Genomic DNA, 27,564 nt, shown 5'->3' with positions numbered 1-27,564 from the left:
CTAGGCCTCTGATTTACCTGTGTGAATGCCAGTGCTCTGGAGTAATTTTTCTTTTTGGCTCTCTCTCCACCTGGAAGGAAGCAGACTATCCATGAGCCTCACAGACCTCTTCCAAAATAGGCCATAATTCAAGGCAGTGGCCAGAAAAGAACATTATCCAGTCAAATTCTACCTTAAGCAGAGGGTTTGTAGTTTCCGCCTTTAAAGGAGAACTCAAATGAGGAAATGATGGGCATGATGAAGTCTAAACAACCATGGACTCTTCTAGCTAAAATTCTTCTACCAGATGTCCCCTCTCCCACCCTGAACCTTGCAATCTTGAAGCATTTTCCCTCAAGAATTCTCAAATGTTATTTTCTTGGACAGATAAAAAGACTATGGTCTGGAAAGGGGCAGTGATTTTCCCAGGGTCACCCAGAAACTAAAGGCAAAGCCACAACTAAAATCCAGGCTCCCCAGTTTGTGAACTTGCTCTTTACACAGCACTCTGCATGTCCAATTTTGTGGAAGGTGGGAAGGTGGAGACACTTGTTCTGAGCAACCTTCAATCCCTGTCCTCTCCCAACTGATCCACACCAAAACAGTAGTAACAGGATTTGATTAAGCTTTAGTGAGAGTCCTTATTCTTAGAATATGGTCTCATTTTTAGGAGGTAGAAGGGGTTGTGAGGAGCTGCAAGCAGCATGAGGAGAAATGGGAGGTTCAGATGATAAAACCCTGTCTTCCTGAGAATTCGCCATATAGAATTATGGGGAAAATGTAACTGTTTTTTCTCAAATTTACATAAGGACCATTTATATTTTTATTTTGGGAAAAAATCATTTAAAATTACAAACATACGCTTACCAATGAAAATAAAATATGGCAACAATGAAAACTGCAGAAACACACTCCATGAGAATCCACATGAACTTATAGTAACTTGGTGTCTGCAAAATAGAAAATAGTTAAAGGATTTACAGCTAGAAGGGATTTTAGATCATGTAGGCCAGGTCCCTTGCTTGGCTGCCAGGGAGGAGAGGGGGCAGACCAGGCAGAGGAACCTTGATGATGGGGTTGGTCTCAAACACAGAGAGTACCTGCTGCTATCCTAACAATCCCCCCTTACATGTGCCAAAGGATAAAATACTTCCCACACTTCTCCCTGGACCCTCAAGATAGGTGTTTGAGGGAGTCCCAGAGATGTCACAGAGCAAGTGTATTCTGGACCCAGGACTACAGCCCAAGTTTCTTGACTTCCAGTGTTCTATGTTTTCATGGCATGGCTTCCCAAACCTGGCTGTGCATCCAAATCTACCTGAGCAGCTTTTAGTAATACAGGTTCCTGGGCCTCACTACAGACTCAGGAATTAGAATTTCTGTATTTTTAACAAGCTTCCCAGGAAAAAGCAACCAGTCTGTGAACCAGCATTTAGGAATCCTTCTCCTAAATCAGCATGCTTCAGATAAATATGTTGAAATTATAATTCTTAATTAACACGCCAACTTCTCCAGTCTCCTTGCCTGAATCACCCAGTTCACAGAGCTCCATCTTCTAGGTTCTCTTGTATGAGTTTTTCATTTCGCTAGTTTACTCATCCCTTTCCACCTTCATTGTCCCCCTTCTAGTATTACTTGATGGTACTGGGTCTATCATTTTTATTTTTTCTTATGCCATTTCCACCCTATCCCATGGTCTTTCCTTGGACTGATTAACCATGATAATAATAACAATAACATGAACTATCATGATAATGATGAGAACAACAACTAACATTAATGAGAATTTACAGGAGTTAAGGAAGCATTCCAAGCACTTCAAAGGTATTTTCACAGTTAATCCTCACAACAGCTCTACTAGGCACGTACATTAGAAGCTCTTAACCAACTTCCACTAAATTGAGGCTCTTCATCCTCTCTGGGAACCTAACTGACCTGTGCTTTGGCCTGCTTCAGGATGCCCACTAAGTGAGCTGTACCGTCACCAAGAATCAGTTGTTCTTACTACCCAAATGGCTTAGAACAGCTGCACCAGTTGTTTAAATTGCGCTGTGTAATTCAGTGTTACTTAAATCTGAGCTTAAAAAAGTATGTCATTTTCAAGGAAACTAAGTCGATGCTTTGAAAAACTTGATGAAGAAAGAAAAGGTCATTAAAAAATAAACTGCTTTTGATTTAGGTATGAGAGAAACACTAAGAGATGAGGGGAGGATTATAAAAAACTGGGTGGCTTCCTCATTCCCGTCATTTCTCCAAATGACTTCACGTTGTTTTACTTTTAATTTTTTAAAGTATTTATTTATTTATGTATCTTGGCTGCGCCGGGTCTTAGTTGAGGCATGCAGGATCTTTTAGTTTCGGCATGCAGGATCTTTTTGTTGTGGCATACAGACTCCTAGTTGCGGCATGCGGACCTCTTAGTTGTGGCATGCAGACTTAGTTGCAGCATGCAGGCTTTTTGGTTGTGGCATACGGGAATTTTTAGTTGCAGCATGCGGGTTTCTTAGTTGTGGCATGCAGGATCTTTTAGTTGCAGCATGTGGGCTTCTTAGTTGCAACATGCGAACTCTTAGTTGTGGCATGCATGTGGGATCTAGTTCCCTGACCAGGGATCAAACCCAGACCCCATGTATTGGGAGCGCAGAGTCTTACCCTCTGGACCACCAGGGAAGTCCCTCAAGTTCTTGTTGTGCTTTAAGGAAACAAAACGTAGAAATCATAGATGGTTCATTGGAAAGTATACATAAGCAAGAGAATACAGAATTCAATCAGCTGAAATACACTCAAAGGAAAGACATTGAGTCTATGTCAAAAAGTGAATGATTTAAATTAAAATGTGTGAGGTATGTATGTGGTAGATTGTTAATAAAAAAGACCAAAATATTCCTCCCAAAATGCAGGTCTATATGCAATGTGACTTTGCTGTTCCTCTCCATCAAAAGGTAAAGTCTGTTTCTTCCCTGCCCCACCTTGAATCTGGACTTGACCATGTGATTTTCTTTGGCCAATGGAACATTAGCAAACATCACACTGGGATATCCTTGAAAAGGTATGTGCATTGGGACTTGACCTCTCTTGCTGCTGAGAACCCAATGCAACCAGGTGAACATACACAAGCTGGATTCCTTAAGGATGACTGACCAAACGAAGAGAGACCACAGTCATCTCAGGTAAGACCATAGACATATGAATGAGGCCATCCTACCACTTAGTCCAACCAAACTGGCTGAGCACAGAGAAACCACTCAGCCATCATAGAGAATGTGACAAACATTTATTTGTTTTAAGCCACTAAGTATTAGGTACATTTTTTTTAATGTAGTAAAAAGCTAATACACTGTATATCATTTTTTTTTTTTTTTTTTTTGCGGTACATGGGCCTCTCACTGTTGTGGCCTCTCCCGTTGCGGAGCACAGGCTCCGGACTCGCAGGCTCAGCGGCCGTGGCTCACGGGCCTAGCTGCTCCGCGGCATGTGGGATCTTCCCAGACCGGGACACGAACCAGTGTCCCCTGCATCGGCAGGCGGACTCCCAACCACTGCGCCACCAGGGAAGCCCCACTGTATATCATTTATTTCACGATTCCCCATTTAGAATTTTTGAATTAACAGACCGCTAAGCAAACAGGATTATTTTGGATAAAATTGCTTCTATTGTAGTATTTTTTTAAACATCTTTATTGGAGTATAATTGCTTTACAATGGTGTGTTAGTTTCTACTGTATAACAAAGTGCATCAGCTATACAGATACATATATCCCCATATATTCTCCCTCTTGCAGCTCCCTCCCACCCTCCCTATCCCACTCCTCTTGGTGGTCACAAAATTCCAAGCTGATCCCTCTGTGCTGTGTGGCTGCTTCCTACTAGCCATCTGTTTTAGATTTGGAAGTGTGTATATGTCCACGCCACTCTCTCACTTCGTCCCAGCTTACCCTTCCCCCTCCCTGTGTCCTCAAGTCGATTCTCTACATCCGCATTTTTATTCCTTTCCTGCCCTTAGGTTCTTCAGAACCTTTTTTTTCCCCACATTCCATATATATGTGTTAGCCTACAGTATTTGTTTTTCTCTTTCTGACTTACTTCACTCTGTATGACAGACTCTAGGTCCATCCACCTCAGTATAAATAACTCAATTTTGTCTCTTTTTATGGTTCAGTAATATTCCATTGTATATATGTGCCACATCTTCTTTATGCATTCATCTGTCGATGGACACTTAGATTGCTTCCATGTCCTGGCTATTGTAAATAAAGCTGCAATGAATATTGTGGTACATGACTCTTTTTGAATTATGGTTTTCTCAGGGTATATGCCCAGTAGTGGAATTGCTGGGTCGTACATTAGTTCTATTTGTAGTTTTTGAAGGAAGCTCCATACTGTTCTCCATAGCGGCTGTATCAATTTACATTTCCACCAACAGTGCAAGAGTGTTCCCTTTTCTCCACACCCTCTCTAGCATTTATTATTTGTAGATTTTCTGGTGATGGCCATTCTGACTGGTGTGAGGTGATACCTCATTGTAGTTTTCATTTGCATTTCTCTAATGATTAGTGATGTTGAGCATCCTTTCTTGTGTTTCTTGGCAATCTGTATATCTTCTTTGGAGAAATGTCTATTTAGGTTTTCTGCCCATTTTTGGATGGGTTGTTTGTTGTTTTAATATCGAGCTGCATCAGTTACTTATAAATTTTGGAGATTAATCCTTTGTCAGTTGCTTCATTTGCAAATATTTTCTCCCATTCTGAGGGTTGTCTTTTGGTCTTGTTTATGGTTTCCTTTGCTGTGCAAAAGCTTTTAAGTTTCATTAGGTCCCATGTTTTACTTTCGTTTTTATTTCCATTTCTCTAGGAGGTGGGTCAAAAAGGATCTTGCTGAGATTTATGTCATAGGGTGCTCTGCCTATGTTTTCCTCTAAGAGTTTTATAGTGTCTGGCCTTATATTTAGGTCTTTAATCCATTTTGAGTTTATTTTTGTGTATGGTGCTAGGGAGTGTTCTAACTTCATTCTTTTACATGTAGCTGTCCAGTTTTCCAGCACCACTTATTGAAGGGGCTGTCTTTTCTCCATTGTATACTCTGGCCTCCTTTGTCAAAGATAAGGTGACCATATGTGCATGGGATTACCTCTGGGATTTCTATCCTGTTCCATTGATCTATATGTCTGTTTTTGTGCCAGTACCATACTGTCTTGATTACTGTAGCTTTGTAGTATAGTCTGAAGTCTGGGAGCCTGATTCCTCCAGCTCCATTTTTCTTTCTCAAGATGGCTTTGGCTATTCAGGGTCTTTTGTGTTTCCATACAAATTATGAAAGTTTTTGTTGTAGTTCTGTGAAAAATACCATTGGTAGTTTGACAGGGATTGCATTGAATCTGTAGTTTGCTTTTGGTAGTACAGTCATTTTCACAATGTTGATTCTTCCAATCCAAGAACATGGTATATCTCTCCTTCTGTTTGTAGCATCTTTAATTTCTTTCATCAGTGTCTTATAGATTTCTGCATATGGGTCTTTTGTCTCCTTAGGTAGGTTTATTCCTAGATATTTTATTCTTTTTGTTGCAATGGTAAATGCAACTGTTTCCTTAATTTCCCTGTCAGATTTTTCATCATTAGTGTATAGGAATGCAAGAGGTATCTGTGCATTAATTTTGTAACCTGCTACTTTACCAAAACCATTGATTAGCTCTAGTAGTTTTCTGGTAGCATCTTTAGGATACTCTATGTATAGCATCATGTCATCTAAAACAGTGACAGCTCTACTTCTTCTTTTCTGATTTGGATTCCTTTTATTTCCTTTTCTTCTCTGATTGCTGTGGCTAGAACTTCCAAAACTATGTTGAATAATAGTAGTGAGAGTGGACAATCTTGTCTTGTTCTTGATCTTAGAGGAAATGTTTTCAGTTTTTCACCGCTGAGAATGATGTTGGCTGTGGGTTTGTCATACATGGCCTTTGTTATATTGAGGTAAGTTCCCTCTATGCCTACTTTCTGTAGGGTTTTTGGCTGTTTAATTAGGTCGAAAGCTTTTTCTGCAGCTATTGAGATGATCATATGGTTTTTCTCCTTCAATTTGTTAATATGGTTTATCACATTGATTAATTTGCGTACATTGAAGAATCCTTGCATTCCTGGGATAAACCCCACTTGACCATGGTGTATGATCCTTTTAATGTGCTGTTAGATTCTGTTTGCTAGTATTTTGTTGACTCTATGTTCATCAGTGATATTGGCCTGTAGTTTTCTTTTTTGTGTGACATCTTTGTCTCGTTTTGGTATCAGGGTGATGGTGGCCTCGTAGAATGAGTTTGGGAGTGTTCCTCCCGCTGCTATATTTTGGAAGAGTTAGAGAACGATAGGTTGTAGCTGTTCTCTAAATGTTTGATAGAATTCATCTGTGAAGCCATCTGGTCCTGGGCTTTTGCTGGCTGGAAGATTTTTAATCACAGTTTCAATTTCAGTGCTTGTGATCCGTCTGTTTATATTTTCTATTTCTTCCTGGTTCAGTCTGGGAACGTTGTGCTTTTCTAAGAATTTGTCTATTTCTTCCACATTGTCCATTTTATTGGCATAGAGTTGCTTGTAGTAATCTCTCATGATCCTTTGTATTTCTGCAGTGTCAGTTGTTACTTCTCCTTTTTCATTTCTAATTCTATTGATTTGAGTCTTCTCCCTTTTTTCCTTGATGAGTCTGGCTAATGGTTTATCAATTTTGCTTATCTTCTCAAAGAACCAGCTTTTAGTTTTATTGATCTTTGTTATTATTTCCTTCATTTCTATTTCATTTATTTCTAATCTGATCTTTATGATTTCTTTCCTTCTGCTAACATTGGGGGTTTTTGTTCTTTCTCTAATTGCTTTAGGTGTAAGGTTAGGTTGTTTATTTGAGATATGTCTTGGTTCTTGAGGTAGGATTGTGTTGCTATAAACTTCCCCCTTAGAACTGCTTTTGCTGCATCCCATAGGTTTTGGGTCCTCGTGTTTTCATTGTCATTTGTTTCCAGGTATTTTTTGATTTCCTCTTTGATTTCTTCAGTGATCTCTTGGTTATTTAATAGTGTATTGTTTAGCCTCCTTGTGGTTGTATTTTTTACAGATTTTTTCCTGTAATTGATATCTAGTCTCATAGCATTGTGATTGGAAAAGATACTTGATATGATTTCAATTTTCTTAAATTTACCAAGGCTTGATTTGTGACCCATGATAAGATCTATCCTGGAGAATGTTCCATGAGCACTTGAGAAGAAAGTGTATTGTTCTTTTTGGATGGAATGTCCAAAAAATATCAATTAAGTGCATCTTGTTTAATGTGTCATTTAAAGCTTGTTTATTTATTTTCATTTTGGATGATCTGTCCATTGGTGAAAGTGGGGTGTTAAACTCCTCTACTATGATTGTGTTACTGTCGATTTCCCCTTTTATGGCTGTTAGCATTTGCCTTATATATTGAGGTGCTCCTATGTTGGGTGCATAAATGTTTACAATTGTTATATCTTCTTCTTGGATTGATCCCTTGAGCATTATGTAGTGTCCTTCTTTGTCTCTTGTAACACTCTTTATTTTAAAGTCTACTTTGGCTGATATGAGAACTGCTACTTCGGCTTTTTTTTGATTTCCATTTGCATGGAATATCTTTTTCCATCCCCTCACTTTCAGTCTGTATGTGTCCCTAGGTCTGAAGTGGGTCTCTTGTAGACAGCATATATATGGGTCTTGTTTATGTATCCATTCAGCCAGTCTATGTCTTTTGGTTGGAGTATTTAATGCGTTTACATTTAAGGTAATTATCGATATGTATTTTCCTATTACCATTTTCTTAATTGTTTTGGGTTTGTTAGTGAAGGTCTCTTCCTTCTGTTGTGTTTTCTCCCTAGAGAAGTTCCTTTAGCATTTGTTGTAAAGCTGGTTTGGTGGTGCTGGATTCTCTTAGCTTTTGCTTGTCTGTAAAGGTTTTAATTTCTCTGTTGAATATGAATGAGGTCCTTGCTGGGTAGAGTAATCTTGGTTGTAGGTTTTTCCCCTTTCATCACTTTAAATACGTCCTGCCACTCCCTTCTGGCTTGCAGAGTTTCTGCTGAAAGATCAGCTGTTAACCTTATGGGGATTCCCTTGTATGTTATTCATTGTTTTTCCCTTGCTGCTTTTACTATTTTTTCTTTGCATTTAATTTTTGATAGTTTGATTAATATGTGTCTTTCTCCTTGGATTTATCCTGTGTGGGGCTCTGTGCTTCCTGGACTTGATTGACTATTTCCTTTCCCATATTAGGGAGGTTTTCAACTATAATCTCTTCAAATATTTTCTCAGTCCCTTTCTTTTTCTCTTCTTCTTCTGGGACCCCTATAATTTGAATGTTGGTGCGTTTAATGTTGTCCCAGAAGTCTCTGAGACGGTCCTCAATTCTTTTCATTCTTTTTCTTTATTCTGCACTGTGGTAGTTATTTCCACTATTTTATCTTCCAGGTCACTTATCCGTTTTTTGCCTCAGTTATTCTGCTACTGATTCCTTCTAGAGAATTTTAAATTTCATTTATTGTGATGTTCATCATTGTTTGTTGCTCTTTAGCTCTTCTAGGTCCTTGTTAAATGTTTCTTGTATTTTCTCCATCCTATTTCCAAGATTTTGTATCATCTTTACTATCATTACTCTGAGTTCTTTTTCAGGTAGACTGCCTATTTCCTCTTCATTTGTTTGTTCTGGTGGGTTTTTACTTTGCTCCTTCATCTGTTCTGTGTTCCTCTGTCTTCTCATTTTGCTTAACTTACTGTGTTTGGGGTCTTTTTGGAGGCTGCAAGTTCGTAGCTCCCGTTGTTTTTGGTGTCTGCTGCCAGTGAGTAAGGTTGGTTCAGTGGGTTGTGTAGGCTTCCTGGTGGAGGGGACTGGTGCCTGTGTTCTGATGGATGAGGCCGGATCTTTTTTTTCTGGTGGGTAGGACCGTGTCTGGTGGTGTGTTTTAGTGTGTCTGTGACCTTTTTATGATTTTAGGCAGCCTCTCTGCTAATGGGTGGGGTTGTGTTCCTCTCTTCCTTGTTGTTTGGCATAGGGTGTACAGCACTGTAGCTTGCTGGTCTTTGAGCGGAGCTGGGTCTTAGCGTTAAGAGGGATATCTCTGGGAGAGCTTTTGCCATTTGATATTATGTGGAGCTGGGAGGTCTCTGGTGGACCAGTGTCCTCAACTCGGCTCTCCCACCTCAGAGGCACAGGCCTTGACACCCAGCCGGAGCACCAGGATCCTGTCAGCCACATGGCTCAGAAGAGAAGGTAGATGGGAAAGAAAGGAAGGATGGAAGGAAGGAAGGAAGGAGGGAGGGAGGGAGGGAGGGAAGGAAGGAAGGTAGGAAAGAAGGACGGAAGGAAAGAATAAAGTTATTAAAATTAAAAAATTTTTAATTATTAAAAACTAAAAAAATTTAAAGAAAGAAAAGGAAAGAAAGAAGAGAGCAACCAAACCAAAAAACCAATGATAACATGTGCTAAAAACGACACAGACACACACACACACAAATGGACAGATAGAATCCTAGGATAAATGGTAAAAGCAAAGCTATACAGACAAAATCACACAAAGAAGCATACACATACACACAAAAAGAGAAAAAGGAAAAAAAAATATATATATATATAAATAAAAAAGGAGAGCAACCAAATCAATAAACAAATCTACCAATGATAATAAACTCTAAATATTAAACTAAGATAAACATAAAACCTGAAACAAATTAGGTGCAGAAAGCAAACCCCAAGTCTACAGTTGCTCCCAAAGTCCACTGCTTCAATTTTGGGATGATTCGTTGTCTATTCAGGTATTCCAGAGATGCAGGGTACGTCAAGTTGATTGTGGAGATTTAATCCACTGCCCCTGAGGCTGCTGGGAGAAATTTCCCTTTCTCTACTTTGTCCGCACAGCTCCTAGGGTTCAGCTTTGGATTTGGCCCTGCCTCTGCATGTAGGTCACCTGAGGGCGTCTGTTCTTTGCTCAGACAGGACAGGGTTAAAGTAGCAGCTGATTAGGGGGCTCTGGGTCACTCAGGCCGGGAGGAGGGAGGGTTACAGAATGCAAGGCGAGCCTGCGGCGGCAGAGGCCAGCATGACGTTGCAGCAGCCTGAGGCACGCCCTGTGTTCTCCAGGGGAAGTTGTCCCTGGATCACGGGACCCTGGCAGTGGCGGGCTGCACAGGCTCCCGGGAGGGGAGGTGTGCATAGTGCCCTCTGCTTGCACACAGGCTTCTTGGTGGCTGCAGCGGCAGCAGCAGCCTCAGCGCTTCATGCCTGTCTCTGGTGTCTGCGCTGATAGCCGCGGCTCACACCTGTCTCTGGAGCTCGTTTAGGCAGTGCTGTGAATCCCCTCTCCTCAAGCACCCCAAAACAATGGTCTCTTGCCTCTTCGGCAGTTCCAGACTTTCCCCCAGACTCCCTCCCAGCTAGCTGTGGTGCACTAGCCCCCTTCAGGCTGTGTTCACGCAGCCAATCCCAGTCCTCTCCCTGGGATCTGACCTCCGAAGTCCGAGCCTCAGCTCCCAGCCCTCACCCACCCCGGCGGATGAATAGACAAGCCTTTCAGGCTGATGAGTGCTGGGCGGCACCGATCCTCTGTGAGGAAATCTCTCCGCTTTGCCCTCCACACCCCTGTTGCTGCGCTGTCCTCCGTGGCTCCGAAGCTTCCCCCCTCCGCCACCTGCAGCCTCCGCCAGCGAAGGGCCTTCCTAGTGTGTGGAAGCTTTTCCTCCTTCACAGCTCCCTCCCAGAGGTGCAGGTCCCGTCCCTATTCTTTTGTCTCTGTTTTTTCTTTTTTTTTTGCCCTACCCAGGTACGTGGGGGAGTTTCTTGCTTTTTGGGAAGTCTGAGGTCTTCTGCCAGCGTTCAGTAAGTGTTCTGTAGGAGTTGTTCCACATGTAGATGGATTTCTGATGTATTTGTGTGGAGGAAGGTGATCTCCACATCTTACTCCTCCACCATCTTGAAGGTTTCCCTATTGTAGTGTTTTTATTCCCAATTTACAAATAAACAAATAACCTGTCTGAGGCCCAGACAGGTTAACTAACATTTCCAAGGTCACACAGTAAGTGGTAGAGCCAAGATTTGAATCTGCATATTCTAACCCAGAGTGTGGGCTGCTTAGGAAAGTCCTTGGGATACTGGCCCCACCTCCCTGAACAAAGTGACTTTGGGTCCTTAAAAAAAAAAAGCCCAGGCCAGGTGTAGAAGGAAGTTTTTTACTTACATTCTTTTATACTCTTTGAATTTTGAATCACATGAATTTATTATCAATTCAAATATTATGAATTAAAATATTAAAATGAAAAGTTTTACTTAATAAAGTTTTATTTGATATATACAAAGGGACAACTTTAAGACATTACTGATTTAGGGGGGATAGGATTATGGAGGAGTGTACTGCTTTCTAATGTATGGATTTTCATAATGATTGAATTTTATATAATGAACAAGTTTACTTTGCAATCAATTTTAAAAAACAAAAATGTTAGAAAAGTATATAGTACATACATGAAGCGGGATGGTATGGGGACAGACAAGTGGAGAGGCTTTACCTATGCCAAGGGACCTGCCATCCAAGGTTTCCTTGAGGGTCATCTATAGAAAACTGCCCGAGCCACCAAGAAAGAAGAGGTAAGCAATTTTACACTGCCACCAGAGGGCCTCAGTACAGCACTGGCCCTGTGAGATTGTGCCCTTGGCCTTGATCCCCTTTCTCCTGCTCCTGACCCTGATCAAGACAGAAACAAGGGCCAGTGAACCTGGAGTTATGGAGAAAGCAACAAGAAATATTTAGGCCTCTCATTTAAAAAGCTTTAATTTTCAAGGCAGTTTAGAGTCTGGGTTATTCTCTGGACTAGACTGTTGATGCTGAACTGAGGCTTTTTGGTGACTAAATTATCTAAGAGTGACTAGAAAAGCTATGGGATCTGAGTGAGACCGCATTCAAGGGCAAGGAAAGATCTAGTTCACAGAGCAGTTTACAGAGTCAGTGGAGAGAAATTAAGCTGTTTTCTCTTATAGATGTCCGACTCAGTCAACATACTCTACACTGATTTGAAAAACAGCTTCTGTAGCAGTTAACTGGTTAGCTGGGGTTCCCTCTACAGACAGTAAGTGGTGGGATTTAGCTGGGATTAAAACACAGGTCTTCAGGTCCCCACACTTCTGGCCATAAGCAGTAGCAGGACAGAGGTGAAATCAAGCTCGGTGGCTGGACACTCACTCTCCTCTGCTCAGGACACACAGTTTTCACTTTGGAATCAAGTACACTTGATTTTCTCCCCACACCCCATGCCACTGTCATTGTTGTTGTGCCTATAGGAAGGTGTGGCTGCAGTAACAAAACTCTGGAGTCAGACCTCATTTTGAATCTTGTATCATGTGAAGCTACAAACTTCAGATCCCCCATGGGGATACTCCTAGTGGCTAACTCAGAGGGTTAAATTACATAATGCATGAAAGGCAGTGTGAAGATTCAATATTAATTCAATTATTAAAACAACATTAATTTTTCCCTGAAAATCACAGAAGGATCTGGGTGAGAGAAAGGGGAATGCCATTTCCAATGTCACATAAATCTCTGCTCTTAAGCAGCTTCCCTGGGGACTGCACAGTAGGCAGTGTAGGGGTGGGGTGGGGGACAGAGACCCCTATTATACCAGAGTTGGAAGAACAATCTGGACCATTAGCTCACCATGAAGAAGTAAGGGTGATTTATCTCATTTAGGACCTGAATGTTGTCTGTGGTCACTGAATGAATGCTGGAGCACCAGGCCAGTGAGAAAAGCCAAGGTTCACTGACGATGTATAAGTTGATGTTGATGTTAACTGCTTTATATTCTCTGGGAAGAAAAAGAACCCACAGGAGATTTAGACTTAATCTTACTCTCATCATGTAAAAGGGAAACAGCCACCATGTCTGTGAAAGGCTGTTGCTTAAATCACCAGAAGTAGTTGGTAGTAGGACAACTTATGATATGACATGCAGAATGAGCTCATGTTACGGTGAGATAAAGGACTGGATTTAATACCTTTCCTCCTGTACCAACAGTAGTATTTTAGTAAACTGGCTTCCTAAGGGAAAGAGGAGGGAAGGAAGGAAGGAAGGAGGAGAGGGAGAGTGGGAGGGAGGGAGGAAGGAAAGGGAGACAGAGGGAAAGAAAAAAGAAGAAAGGCCCTAACTGTAGAATTTGCCAATTTCCATGGTGTAAATACTCCCACAATTTGCTCCCATAAGCTGAAATGCACCAGCTCCAGTACATTGTTTTATAGCAAATGTACTTCCTTCCATCAGAGTACTTACCACACTCTACTCTATTTATCTGCTTTCCTATCAGTCTTCTTTACTTGACTGTAAGCAAATTAAAAGCAGAGACTGTGTCTTACTCATCTCTGTATATCCAGTACCTAGCATACCTGCCTTCAGAAATAGTTAAAGGAAGGAATGAAGAAATGAATACCAATTTGGTGAATATTTAAATTTCAAATATAAAGAATTTTTATAAGCATTGAGTAGGGGGAATGGAACACAACACTTCCCAATGTCAGAACTTCAAATGTCAGTAAATATTTGTGCACTATCTACAGAAACAGTAGAAGAACACCTAGTCAAGTTGTTATTTTCAGAGATTAAATTTCTCAGAAAATACACCATGTAAGTGCCTTCAAAAGACTTTTTAAACCCTGAGATGGTATAGCATATTGAAAACAGCTCTGTACAAGCCTGGGTTTGAATCCCAGCTCTGTCACATACTAACCTGGCAATTTCTTAGGCTCAGTGTATACACTGTAAAATAAAAATAACCATACCACCTTTACAGGAGTGCTTGCCATTAGTTACCCAATATGTTAGATTGCCTTTAAGAGAATTCTACAGATCACCTAAAGATAAATTTAAAAAATAGAAATAAGGAAATGGTTTTTAAAAACCTACTTTTTATACTTTTTGAAACCAACACATAAAAACCAAACACATTTCTATATATTAATAAACATATAGAAATTGAAATTTAAAACAATACTATTAGCAATCACTCCAAAGAAAATTAAATACTTAGGTATAAACTTAACAAAACAAGGAAGGATCTGAAAGCTGTAAACTGCATAATAGTGATGAAAGAATATGTTTAAAACATAGGAGAAATCTTTGAGATCTAAGAGCTAGACCAAGAACTCTTAGACTTGACACTAAAAGCATGATCCATAAAAGGTAAAATATTAACTATTTTGTAACTATGGAATCTATTGAAGGCTTTCAACTTCCAGGGGAGTTTTGGATGGTAAGTTATAGTTAACTTTGGTTGATTTCATCACTTGGCACAGCAGCAGTTACAGTACACCAGCCCCTAGCCCCATGGCAGGCAGCTGTGCCCATGTTCCTGAAGCAGCTTGCACACACCTTGTAGGAGCCAAGGTGAGCCAAAAGGATGCTATCCTTCATATATTAGGTATCTGTGCTCTGATCACTGACTGATGCTTCCATCCACAGAGCTGTAGACAGAGTAGGGAAGCCATGATTTTTGTACCTTCCCCCATTGTTGCAAACCCCTCCCACTCCCACTGAAGTGACCACCAGGGGTTAAAAGGGCCAGCACTCTTTCCTCCCCACCTTTTTTCTTTTTTTCCCTTTTTGGGAGTCATACATTAAAGACTAGGACATGCAAAAGCAACTTTATATATGGGGAAAATTAGAAAGTGACATGTATGAGCAGGGAAAGGAACAGAAGAGATTTGAGAAGAACTCAGGCTGATCCTTGGCACAGAGACAGCCAACAACAACAAATAAATAACAAAAATACAGCATACCTTGAGGAAGGGAAGAATCTGATTTCCAGAGTTACCAGATTATTAGATTGAAATATACATTTTTCAACAAAAAAAAATCACAAGGCATACTAAGAAACAAGAAAATAGGGTCCATTCAAAGGAAAAAAAATAACTTGATAAAAACTGTTCCCAGAAAAGAGCTGTTGGCAGATATGCTAGACAAGGACTTGGAAACAAGTATTTTAAAGATACTCAAAGAACTAAAGGAAGATGTAGATAAAGTTTTAAAATGTGTAAACAAAATTTAAATATTAATAAAGAACATAAATCCTAAAAGAGAAACCAAAAAGAATTCTAGAACTGAACAGTATAGTAACTGAAATGAAAATTTTATTATTAGGATCCAAAGGCAGATTTGAGCAGGTAGAAGAAAGAATTGGTGAAGTTGAAGACAGGCCAATAGACGTTAACCATTCTGAAGAACAGAAAGAAAAAAATTGAAGAAAATGAACAGCCTAAGATGTCTATGGGACACCATCAAACAGATCAATATATGCATTCTTGGAGTCCCAAAAGGAAAAGAGAAATAGACCAGGACAGAAAGAATATTTGAAAAAATAATGGCTTAAAACTTCTCAAATTTGATCAAAGATATGAAGGAAAACATCCAAGAAGATCAACAAACTCCAAATAAGATGAATTCAAAGGGACTCACACTGAGATGCATTATAATCAGATTTTCAAAAGCCAGAGAGAGAATGCTGAAAGCACCAAGAGAGAAGCAACTTGTCTCATACAAGGGATCCTCAACATCACCAGCAGATTTCTCATCAGAACTTTGGAGGTCAGAAGGCAGTGGACCAACCTATTCAAAGTGTTAAAATACCGTCAATGAAGGATCTTATATCCAGAAAAACTGTCATTCAGAAGTGAGAAACAAATTAAGATATTCCCAGAAGAACTAAAGCTGAGGGAGTTCATGGCCACTAGACTCACCTTGCAAGAAAAACTAAATGGAGTTCTGCAAGGTGAAATGAATGGACACTAGACAGTTACTCAAAACTGAAGGAAGAAATAAAGATCTCAATAAAAGCAAATATATGGGCAATTATAAAAGCTAGTACTATTGTAACACTGGTTTGTGACTGTACTTTTTATTTTCTACATGATTTAAGAGACTAATATATCTAAAGAAAAAAAATTATTAGTCTAAAAGTTAGTATTATTGTAAATTTGGTTTGTAGCTCCAAAAGTTGTTTTCTATGTAATTTGAGACTAATGCCTTTTTTTAAATTACTAGTTTACGTTTTGGGGCACACAATGTATAAAGATTTAATTTTCTGATGTTAACAACCCAGAAAGGTAGGAATAGATCTGTAAAGGAAAAGAGTTTTTCTATATTATTGAAATTAAGCTGATATAAATTCAAATAAGAGTGTTAAAGCTTTAGGATAGTAAATGTAATTCCCATGCTAACCACAAATAAAATAGATATAGAATATACACCCCCCAAAAATGAGAAAAGGATTTAAACATTTCACTATAAAAGGTCAACAAAACAAGAAAGAAAATTGTAATGCAGAAACCAAAGTGACAAAAAAGGCATAAGGCATACAGAAAGTAAAGAAAGAAAAAAAAAACAGATGACAGAAACAAAATAACGAATATTTACAGAAATGACAGAAGTAACAGTGTGACAAAATCCCTCCTTGTCAGTAATTATTTTAAATATAAATGGGTCAAACTCTCTAAGTAAAAGACAGAGACTGGCAGAACAGATAAAACATATGTTTCAATTCATGATGTCTACAAGAGACTCACTTTATATTCAAAGACACAGATGGATTACAAAGGAAAGGATGGAAAGACAATCCATGCAGATAGTAACCAACAAGAGCAGGGGTGGCTATGCTGATATTAGACAAAATAGGCTTTATATCAAGGTTATAAGAGACAAAGAAGGACATTATATATTAATAAGAGGTTCAATACAGCAAGAAGATACAACAATTATAAACATTTACACACCTAATGGCAGATCAGCAAAATTTACAGAGCAAAAACTAACAGAATTGAAGGGAGAAATAGACAGCTGTACAATAATCATTAGAGATTTCAATATCCCACTCTCAACAATGGATAGAACAACCACACCAAAGATAAGTAAGGAAATAGAGTACTTAATCAACACAAGGACTAACTATATCTAACAGACATATACATAATACTCAGCCCAACACTAACAACATACACATTCTTCTCAGGTGCACACTTTGCAAGATAGACCACATGTTAGGCAACAAATTAAGTCTCGATAGATTCAAACAGATTGATACCATACAAGTATCTCCTCCAACCACAACAAGATGAAATTAGAAGTCAATGACAGAAGCAAAACTGGAAAATTCACATATTTGTGGAACTTAACACACTTTTAAACTACCAGTGGATCAAGAAAGAAATCACAAGGGAAATTACAAAATACTTGGAGACAAATGAGAATAAAAACACAACATACCAAAACTTATGGTATGCAGCAAAAGGGGTGTTGGGCGTAAATTCATAGTTATACATGCTTACTTTTAAAAAACAAGAAAGATCTCAAATCAGCATCCTAACTTTGTAACTTAAGGAACTAGAAAAAGATGAACAAATTGATCCAACATAGCAAAAGAAAGAAAATAATACAAGATTAGAGCAGATATAAATGAAATTGAAAACAGAAAACCAATAGAGAAAATCAATGAACCCAAAGGTTTGTTCTTCAAAAAGATCAACAAAATTGATAAACCTTTATCTAGATGTACTATTAATAAAAAGAGAAACTCAAATTACTGAAAGCAGAAATAAAAGTGGGGACATTACTACCAATTTTACAGAAATAAAAAGGATTATAAGAGAGTACTATGAACAGCTGTATCCCAACAAATTGGATAACCTAGATGAAACAAATTCCTAGAAACACAAAACCTACCTTTTAATCATAAAGAATTAGAAAATACAAATAGACATACAATGAATAAGGAGATTGAATCATTAACCAAAAACCTTCCAACAAAGAAAAGTCCTGGACCCATTGCCCTCACTGTTGAATTCCACCAAACCTTTCAAGAAGAACTAATACTAACCCATTAGGATAGCTACATCAAGAAAAAAAAAAACAGAAATCAACAAGGGTGCAGAGGATATAGAGAAATTGGAACACCTGTGTACTGTTGATAGAGCTATTATGGAAAGCAGTATGACAGTTCCTCAAAATATTAAAAATAGGATTACCATATGATCCACAAAGTCCACTTAATGGATATATTGCCAAAACAATTGAAAGAAGGGTCTTGAAGAGATATTTGTACACCCATGTTCATAGCAGCATTATTCACTATAGCTAGAATGTGGAAGCAACTCAAGTGTTCATCAACTGATGAATGAATAAGCAAACTGTGGTGTATACGTGCAATGGAATATTATTTAGCCTTAAAAAAGAAAGAAATTCTGCAATGGATGGATTTAACATGGATGAACCTAGAGCATTTTATGCTAAGTGAAATAAGCCAGTTGCAAAAAGACAAATACTACATGATTCCACTTATATAAGTCAAAATCAGAGAAAGAATGCAGAATGGTGGTTGCCAGGGTCTGGGGGTGGGGGAGCTAGTAGGGATGTTATTGTTTAATGAGTATAGAATTTGAGCTTATAAGACAAAAAGAGTTAGGTAGCTTGATGGCAGAGATGGCTGCACAATGTAATGAATGTATATTAGAATGACTGAACTGTATGTTTACAAATGATTAAAACAGTACATTTTATATTATATGTATTTTTACCACAGTTAAAACACTTTCTAAAAATGACTAAAATCTGAATAAACTATAGACTTTTAATTTAAAAACCTTATGTTCACATGAAAACCTGTACACAAATGTTCATAACAGATTTATTTATAATAGCTCATAAAGAGAAACAGTCAGATAGCCATAAGTTGGTGAATGATTAAACAAACTTCAGTACCTCCACACAATGGAATACTACTCAGAAATGAAAAAGGATAAACTATTATATACGTAATAACCTGGATAACTCTCAAAGGGAATTATAGTGAATGAAAAAAAGCCAATCACAACAGGTTATATACTCTACGATACTATTTATATTACATTCTCAAAATGACAAAATAATAAAAGTAGAGAACAGATTAGTGATTGTGGGTTTGAGGTGAGGGGAAGTGGATGGAAGTAAGGGGAGTGTAGTTATCAAAGGGAAACAAAAAGAACACTTCCAGTGATGAAACTAGTCTGTCTTGGTTGTGGCACTGGATATACAATCCTACACATGTGATAAAACTGCACAGAGCTATATATACAATAACACACAAGATGAATATAAGTAAAACTGGGGAAATTTGAATAAGATTGGTGGATTGCATCAATGTCAATACCTTGGTTTTGATATTGTACTAAAGTTTTACAAGTTTTACCATTGGAGTAAACTGGGTAAAAGGTATACAGGATCATTTTGTGTTATTTCTTACAGGTTAATATGCAATTATCTCAAAATAAAAAGTTTAATTTAAAAAATACAATTTTTTTAACATCTTTATTGGGGTATAATTGCTTTACAATGGTGTGTTAGTTTCTGCTTTATAACAAAGTGAATCAGTTATACATATACATATGTTCCCATATCTCTTCCCTTTTGCATCTCCCTCCCTCCCACCCTCCGTATCCCACCCCTCCAGGCGGTCACAAAGCACTGAGCTGATCTCCCTGTGCTATGCGGCTGCTTCCCACTAGCTATCTACCTTACGTTTGGTAGTGTATATACGTCCATGCCTCTCTCTTGCTTTGTCACAGCTCACCCTTCCCCCTCCCCATATCCTCAAGTCCGTTCTCTAGTAGCTGTGTGTCTTTATTCCTGTCTTACCCCTAAGATCTTCATGACATTTTTTTTTCTTAAATTCCATATATATGTGTTAGCATACAGTATTTGTCTTTCTCTTTCTGACTTACTTCACTCTGTATGACAGACTCTAGGTCTATCCACCTCATTACAAATAGCTCAATTTCGTTTCTTTTTATGGCTGAGTAATATTCCATTGTATCTATGTGCCACATCTTCTTTATCCATTCATCCAATGATGGGCACTTAGGTTGTTTCCATCTCCGGGCTATTGTAAATAGAGCTTCAATGAACATTTTGGTACATGACTCTTTTTGAATTATGGTTTTCTCAGGGTATATGCCCAGTAGTGGGATTGCTGGGTCATATGGTAGTTCTATTTGTAGTTTTTTAAGGAACCTCCATACTGTTCTCCATAGTGGCTGTACCAATTCACATTCCCACCAGCAGTGCAAGAGTGTTCCCTTTTCTCCACACCCTCTCCAGCATTTATTGTTTCTAGATTTTTTTCAAGATGGCCATTCTGACTGGTGTGAGATGATATCTCATTGTAGTTTTGATTTGCATTTCTCTAATGATTAATGATGTTGAGCATTCTTTCATATGTTTGTTGGCAGTCTGTATATCTTCTTTGGAGAAATGTCTATTTAGGTCTTCTGCCCATTTTTGGATTGGGTTGTTTTCTTTTTGGTTATTGAGCTGCATGAGCTGCTTGTAAATTTTGGAGATTAATCCTTTGTCAGTTGCTTTATTTGCAAATATTTTCTCCCATTCTGAGGGTTGTCTTTTGGTCTTGTTTATGGTTTCCTTTGCTGTGCAAAAGCTTTGAAGTGTCATTAGGTCCCATTTGTTTATTTTTGTTTTTATTTCCATTTCTCTAGGAGGTGGGTCAAAAAGGATCTTGCTGTGATTTATGTCATAGAGTGTTCTGCCTAAGTTTTCCTCTAAGAGTTTGATAGTTTCTGGCCTTACATTTAGGTCTTTAATCCATTTTGAGCTTATTTTTGTGTGTGGTGTTAAGGAGTGATCTAATCTCATACTTTTACATGTGCCTGTCCAGTTTTCCCAGCACCACTTATTGAAGAGGCTGTCCTTTCTCCACTGTACATTCCTGCCTCCTTTATCAAAGATAAGGTGACCACATGTGCGTGGGTTTATCTCTGGGCTTTCTATCCTGTTCCATTGATCTATCTTTCTGTTTTTGTGCCAGTACCATACTGTCTTGATTACTGTCGCTTTGTAGTATAGTCTGAAGTCAGGGAGCCTGATTCCTCCAGCTCCGTTTTTCGTTCTCAAGATTGCTCTGGCTATTCGGGGTCTTTTGTGTTTCCATACAAATTGTGAAATTTTTTGTTCTAGTTCTGTGAAAAATGCCAGTCGTAGTCAATTTTTTAAAATATAATAAAAATGTACTCTGGGTTTATAACAAAAATATTATTTATAACAACAATAGCACAAAGGGCAGCAGTCAATGGAATTAAGATTTTAATATTCTATACTCTATATTATGGAATAAGTTAACTCAAGGTAGATTGTAATAAGATAAGGATACTTTTTATAATTCATACAGCAACCAGTAAAAAATAATTTAAAAATGTAAGAAGCCAGTAGAGGAGATAGAATAGAATACTAAAAAATAATTGATTAACTAAAAAAATTAAAAGGCAGGAAAAGAATGACCAAAATAAACAACCTAGAATAAAAAGGACAAATAGAAAAAAATAGTATGATGTAATATAAACCCAAGTATATTAATTATTAAACTAAATATTAATGGGCCAAGCATTCCCATTTAAAGGCAGAGACTGTCCTACTAAATATAAAAGCAAGAACCAATAATATTTTATGACATGTTTATAAAAGACGTACTTTAAATATAAAGACACAAAGCAGTTGAAAGACAAAGGAAACAAAAAGAAATATCACACAAATACTAATTATAAGAAAGCAAGTGTGGCAATATTAATAAAAGTAATCTTTAGGCAAGAATTATAACCAGAGAAAATGGACATTTCATAATGAAAGGGTGGATTCACCAAAAAGATCTAACAATTCTAAAATGCAAATACACCTAATAAAAGAGCTTAAAATATGAGAAGCCAAACAACTATAACAATCACAATAACAGCAACAAACAGAGCTAAAGGGAGAAATATACAAATCAACAATCATAGTTGGAGATACTACACCCCCTTCTCCATAACTGACAGATGATGCACAAGGAGGCCTTAATTTCTCTCTGACTGAAAAGGTTGCTCCCAGAAGAAAGAAGGAAGAAGACATGGTCTAATCTCCTTGTCAACATGATACCCACATATTTTCTAAATATAATAATAATATTTACCAGGAAGAGAGGCCTTATGTATAGAACATTTTTTAAAAGGATGTTTCTGGTTGAGTATTTCTTTATTATATATTTTGTAAATAAATACAGAATGTGGATTTATGAGGCATGCATCCCTGGAGAAAGTCACATAAGCCATACAACTCCCTGGGAGTATTAAATGCAGATGTTCTGTGACTCAAATGCTCTCCTTCTAAGTGAAATAACCCTGCAAACACTCACTTGGAGGCCGTATCTATTACTGTGGGCCACAGAGTATGGGTCCAATAAAGGAAGAAACCTGCAAAGTTGAAATCAATGTCTCTAACCTCTCCTTGCTTTGTCTGAGCCTCTTGATAGACTGCTGTATCTTTGAAATTAATAATAAAACTTCATAGTAGGTAAGTTCTCTGATGTGCGAGTTTGATCTGCAAACTAATGTTTCGTGTTAACTGAATAGAAAAAGCAGGGGGAAGATGCAGTATAAAATGCTTAAAAAGACTATCAACCAATTTAAACTAATTGATATTTATAGAATATCACACCCAACAAATGAAGAGAGCTCACCTTTTTCAGGTGGACATGGGAAGTTCACCAAGATATACAGCACAGTGGTCTATAAGAAAAGTTTAAATACATTTAAAGTATTGAAATCATGTGTTTTATAATGTTCACCGAGCACTCTTGATTAGCACCAAGGTGAGCTTTGGTGAGATTTTTTATCATTTCTATGTGTCTGGACTACAGGAAGAAATCAATGGGGAGGAGATTTATAAATCAGCATTCATGTCAAGACAAATCAAAATAATGCCTCTATTATTTCAATCAATAAACCATCTTTATTCCCAACATCTGATATACACATTGTGTCCATCTGTTTGTATTTCAAATTGGCAGCTTTGCCTTATACCAAAACAAACCTTTCAAAGGCGTGTCAATAAAATTAAAAATTTAAAAAGAAAAAAAATAAAGTATTGAAATCATATAGAGCTGTTCTCTGGTCACAGTGACCTTAAACCAGAAGTCAATAACACTAGATAGACGGAAAATCCTCAAATTTTAAAAAAGTTAGCAACATGTTTCTAAATAATCCATGAGTCAAGTGGGAAATAAAAAAACTTTTAAATATTTTAAGTTGGACAATAAGGATATATCAAAATTATCTGTGGAATGCAATTAAAGCAATGCTTGCAGGGAAATTTACAGCCTTAAATGTTTACATTAGAAAGGAAGATCTAGAATCAATCACCTAATTTTCTGCTTCTAAAAGAAGAGCAGGGGCTTCCCTGGTGGCGCAGTGGTTGAGAGTCCGCCTGCCGACGCAGGGGACGTGGGTTCGTGCCCCGGTGCGGGAAGATTCCACGTGCCGCGGAGCGGCTGGGCCCGTGAGCCATGGCCGCTGAGCCTGTGCTCCGCAACGGGAGAGGTCCGCGTACCGCAAAAAAAAAAAAAAAAAGAAGAGCAAATTAAACCTAAAGGAAATAGAAGAAAGAAAATAATAAAGATAACAGCAGTCAAAGAAATAGGAAAGAAAATGTGCAACAGAATAAAGCTAACAAAGCCAAAATTTGGTGTTTTGAAATGGTTAGTAAGATTCATAAACCCCTGGCAAGACTGACCAGGAATCAGAGGGAAAATAAAAATGTTCAGTACCAAAATGTATTGGAACTACAGGTGACAGTTGCACAACACTGTGAATGCACTAAATGCCACTGAATCGTTTACTTTAAAATGGTTAACTTCATGTGAACTTCACCTCACTAAATTTTTAATAAATTAAAATTTTTTAAACACTCAAAAATTCCCGCATCAGAAATAAAACAGAGGGCATCTCTATATTCATATAAGTTTGATCAAAGTAATGTATTTAAAGCATTCTCAGTCAAAATGGCAAGGTCACAATGTCTTGTGAGTGTGGTCTGATGGAAGTAGGCACTGCTCACAGAGAATGTATTGGAAATGTGATCATAATAAGTATTCTGGTCATGAACAGTATACAAATAACAAGTTACAACCGCTTAACTTCTTAAAATTTAGTGTTTCTTGAGGGGAATGACTTGGAATAAAGTCTGCTCATGAACTGTCACAATCAACCTTGTATTATAGGCATATGGAAGAAACCCTTCTTCTTATTATTAGAATATATAGTTTCCTTAAGAGAAAGGATGATGCCTCGCTTATGTTGACTTTTCACATAAAACTAGCATGGCGCGCTGTACATATTACTACTCAGTGAATATTTGCTGAGCTAAATTAAACTGCTTGGTTTTCTAATAGGACTTAGGATATGATCTCTCTTAAGTCTGATGCCAGCTGAAACTATGCCCATATAACTACGGCCAATGAATAACTAAAGGCTTATTAGTGAAAGAATTTGGACTCTGGAGTCTGTCAGGCCTATATTTAAATCTCAGTGTGGTCCCTTACTGACCAACTGTATTGACTTTGGTGAATTACCTAACCTCCCTGAACGTTTCCTCTTTAGAGGCAAGATTCCTCATTCGCAGAATGGTGGTGATGATAATTTCCAGGGCACAGCATGTAAGGATGGTGATGATAAAAGCAACATTCATACAACAACACATGAACAACAATATGTTCATACATTTGCCCAGCATTTTGCTCTGTGCATATATGCATTATGTCACTTAATCTTTTAACCATTCTATCAAGTTACTGTTATCCTTAATTTTCAAATGAGAAAACTGATGAGTAGAAACTTGTCCAAAGTCACACGTGTAGCTGATGGGTAAGCCAGAATTTCAAAAAGAGCCTGTGGTCTACCAACAGAACTTGACACATAATAAAGGCTCAATAGTGGAAGCTATTATAATTATTTCCAACTACTAGATTAATCTAAATTATGGTTAGGAGAGAAGGAAATCATCTTGGAGCCATTTTCTCTTTGATAAAAAAGTAAAAGGAAATAGAAATACACTCAAAACAGAGGAGTAGTTGGGCAAAGAGAAATCTTCTGAATGGGAAAAAGAGGTAATACATGTATAATTATCTAATTCTAAAAGAAAAAAGACATATTTTATGATCATCTCCCCCCATGGCCAGAGAGGCTGGAAAAGTCGGAACATGAACAGAGGTGTATCCAACAGCCTAGCTCATGGCTTGAGATACAGAAAGATATCTAGGGGAATTTTTACTAGCTCAAGAGATTTTGGAGATATATATGTATATCTGAACAAAATACATATACATGTTCAGACTGTCTCTGAAGCCTTTACAATTATCTGGAAAAAATTATTTTTAATCTAAGAGAAAGGGAATATGGATTAAATTAAACAGTGATTAATAATATTTAAGTTTGAAAAAGTTACCACTTTATTCCCAGGTGCTTTTAATTCTAAAAATCTGTCTCTGATTACATATTTATAAATGTGGTGGTTAAGAATTTCAGTTTCTTCTCATACTTGGCTGTTTTAAGGGTTTTTCTAATAATGATTTAATTATGTTCTGAATTATATCTATAAGAAATCTGGCTATCTGGATTACAAAGTTATTTACAAGGTACTGCAATCCATCTAGTAATGGCAGAAGGAAATCGACAACTTTCTGAGTTCTGACTTTTCAATGATCAATTTATATAAAAACAAAAACACCAAGCATACAAAAAGGTGTGTTGAATGATGAGAGATTGAAGCATGAAGGAGGAGCTGAAGAGTATGTTCCAGGAAGAGTCTACCCTTGATAAATGTTTGTTGGCAGAGATGGAGGGAAGGGTAAGAAGATGAAAACAGGAGATTCCAAAAAGATAGCCACACACAGAAATCTTGAGGTGGGAGGGGGAACCTAAGTAGCTTGGTTGGGATACAGATTTCGTGCAAGTAAGGCAATATATGCCAAAAGAGATGTGGTCAAACACTTACCTCAATCCACTGTAGAACAGCCTCTTGTGGTCAACATTTATTCTACTGATATTTTCTTTTGTGAGGCGTTCAATGGAGAATAACTGGCCCACTTGCTGAAAACCAGGAGCTCTTTTCCTGACATACTCCCTATCAAAACCAGGCAACCAAAAAATCTGTAAGGAAAAACAGGAAGTCTTTCAGTGGATAATCCAGCTGTTTAGGTACAAACAGCCCCAAGTAGAATGGCTGGAGCCCCATTCCAGCATGGGTAACAGTCTATAGGGAGCAGAGAGATTCTAGCCCTTGGTGATAGAGTCAACCTGGCCTAATATTGTCTAATGAATTCTTATAATGGGGCTTTCACCCAGGTTGTTCTGGAGCTGAGTTTTCCCAGTTAACATCATGGGACCAAGGGTCCACTGTGTCCTCACACTGGCCAGAGTGGATGAGGAGCTGGTACGTGTGCATGAAAGGTGGGAATCATAAACATCTCCTCTGGCTAATGATGCTAAAAATCATCTTTGCAGGGGGTCATTTCCTGCCTATGGGGAATGCTATTAGGACTCATCGGTGGAAATAGTTCTATTTGCAAAAAGACACATATTTGTCCCACTCATAGCCTTCTTCTATATTCTGAGAATTTAAGACATTTGGAATGACTGACTGCCCAAATGCAGAGTTGCTTCTGAAAAACATGATAAAAAAGTCTCTGCTCAAAAAGTCTCTTTATATGTCATTAACGAAAGCCAAGTCCTCAAAGCCTTAGTGTTCCATACCAAGGCTCTTTCTTTTTTCTCTTTTTTTTTTTATAAGGACCAATGGCTATAGAACTTGAGTGGCTTGGCCAATTAAATAAATTATTCCCCCCAGTGGGGAACAGCAACTAAGAGAAGAAAGATGGGGTAGATTCTTTCTCCCCGTTACCTCGAGGCTCCTTCTAATAGCTGTATGCTGGTGACGGTGCAGGTCACATCATATAGCCATTACACACATTCCCTTTTAACAGAGTGGTGACATTTCATTTGGTTTGTAATAGCAAATAGCCTCAATGTTTTTCCCCACTGATGTAAATTTCATTGGGTCATTCTTAGATGGCCACATATAGCTGTATAAAGTAGTCATCTCCATTTTTACAGGGAGCAGAATTATTTTAGGATCCCAGGGAAGATCTACAAGGTAGGTCAGATTCAGCTGCTATGCTCCTGGGACATGCTACCCACCTCCCAATCTCTACCATAAATACTAAGATAGACATACCAGATGTTGCTCAATCTTAGAGTCAAGGATCACGCTTACTACATGGCGGACATACAAGCTTCTGTGAAAATGTCTTGGTGCAGGGGCATTAAGATCAAATATCACAGATTTTTTTTCCTTCTGTGCAAGTTCCAATAATTCAGTTAGTTTTGGAATCTTCTGATTTCCTGCTTTTTCTCTATCAGCCTCTGATAGGGACTTTATATTGTAAAATGGTTTGAACTAAAAATAAATATATCAGAGAAAACACTGGCTCCTATCAAAAGCATTTTCCAATTCTCCTGCTTTTAGTCCCACACTCAGCCCTACCTCCATGTTGGTCCATTACCATTCAACCCACCAGGCCCTCCAAAATACTGGTCCTGAGAGAAGATTTGCCAAGAAGAGATATTAAATGTAATCTCCATAGGTAATCATGGTATTTGGAATGATTTATTCTATATTGTAGAACCTGCTGTATTTGTACTGAAGGTCCTTCATGTTCT

At 38.1% G+C, this 27,564-nt stretch overlaps 1 protein-coding gene across 1 annotated transcript; it reads right to left on the bottom strand.

Annotated features, from left to right (window-relative positions):
* Positions 1 to 27,394, bottom strand: GDPD4 (glycerophosphodiester phosphodiesterase domain containing 4). Its single transcript, XM_032641142.1, has 6 exons — positions 27,389 to 27,394; positions 27,080 to 27,301; positions 25,841 to 25,995; positions 12,671 to 12,818; positions 847 to 929; positions 1 to 70 (listed from the first exon to the last, which is right to left on the bottom strand). The coding sequence occupies exons 1-6, from the start codon at positions 27,392 to 27,394 to the stop codon at positions 1 to 3; spliced, it is 684 nt and encodes a 227-aa protein (XP_032497033.1).
* Between the last annotated feature and the right edge of the window lie 170 nt (positions 27,395 to 27,564).

The sequence above is a fragment of the Phocoena sinus genome, chromosome 8, assembly GCF_008692025.1.
Source record: "Phocoena sinus isolate mPhoSin1 chromosome 8, mPhoSin1.pri, whole genome shotgun sequence".
Taxonomy (NCBI): domain Eukaryota; kingdom Metazoa; phylum Chordata; class Mammalia; order Artiodactyla; family Phocoenidae; genus Phocoena; species Phocoena sinus.
Note: the sequence above shows the minus strand (reverse complement) of the source record. Positions and strands in the feature narration are given on the sequence as shown.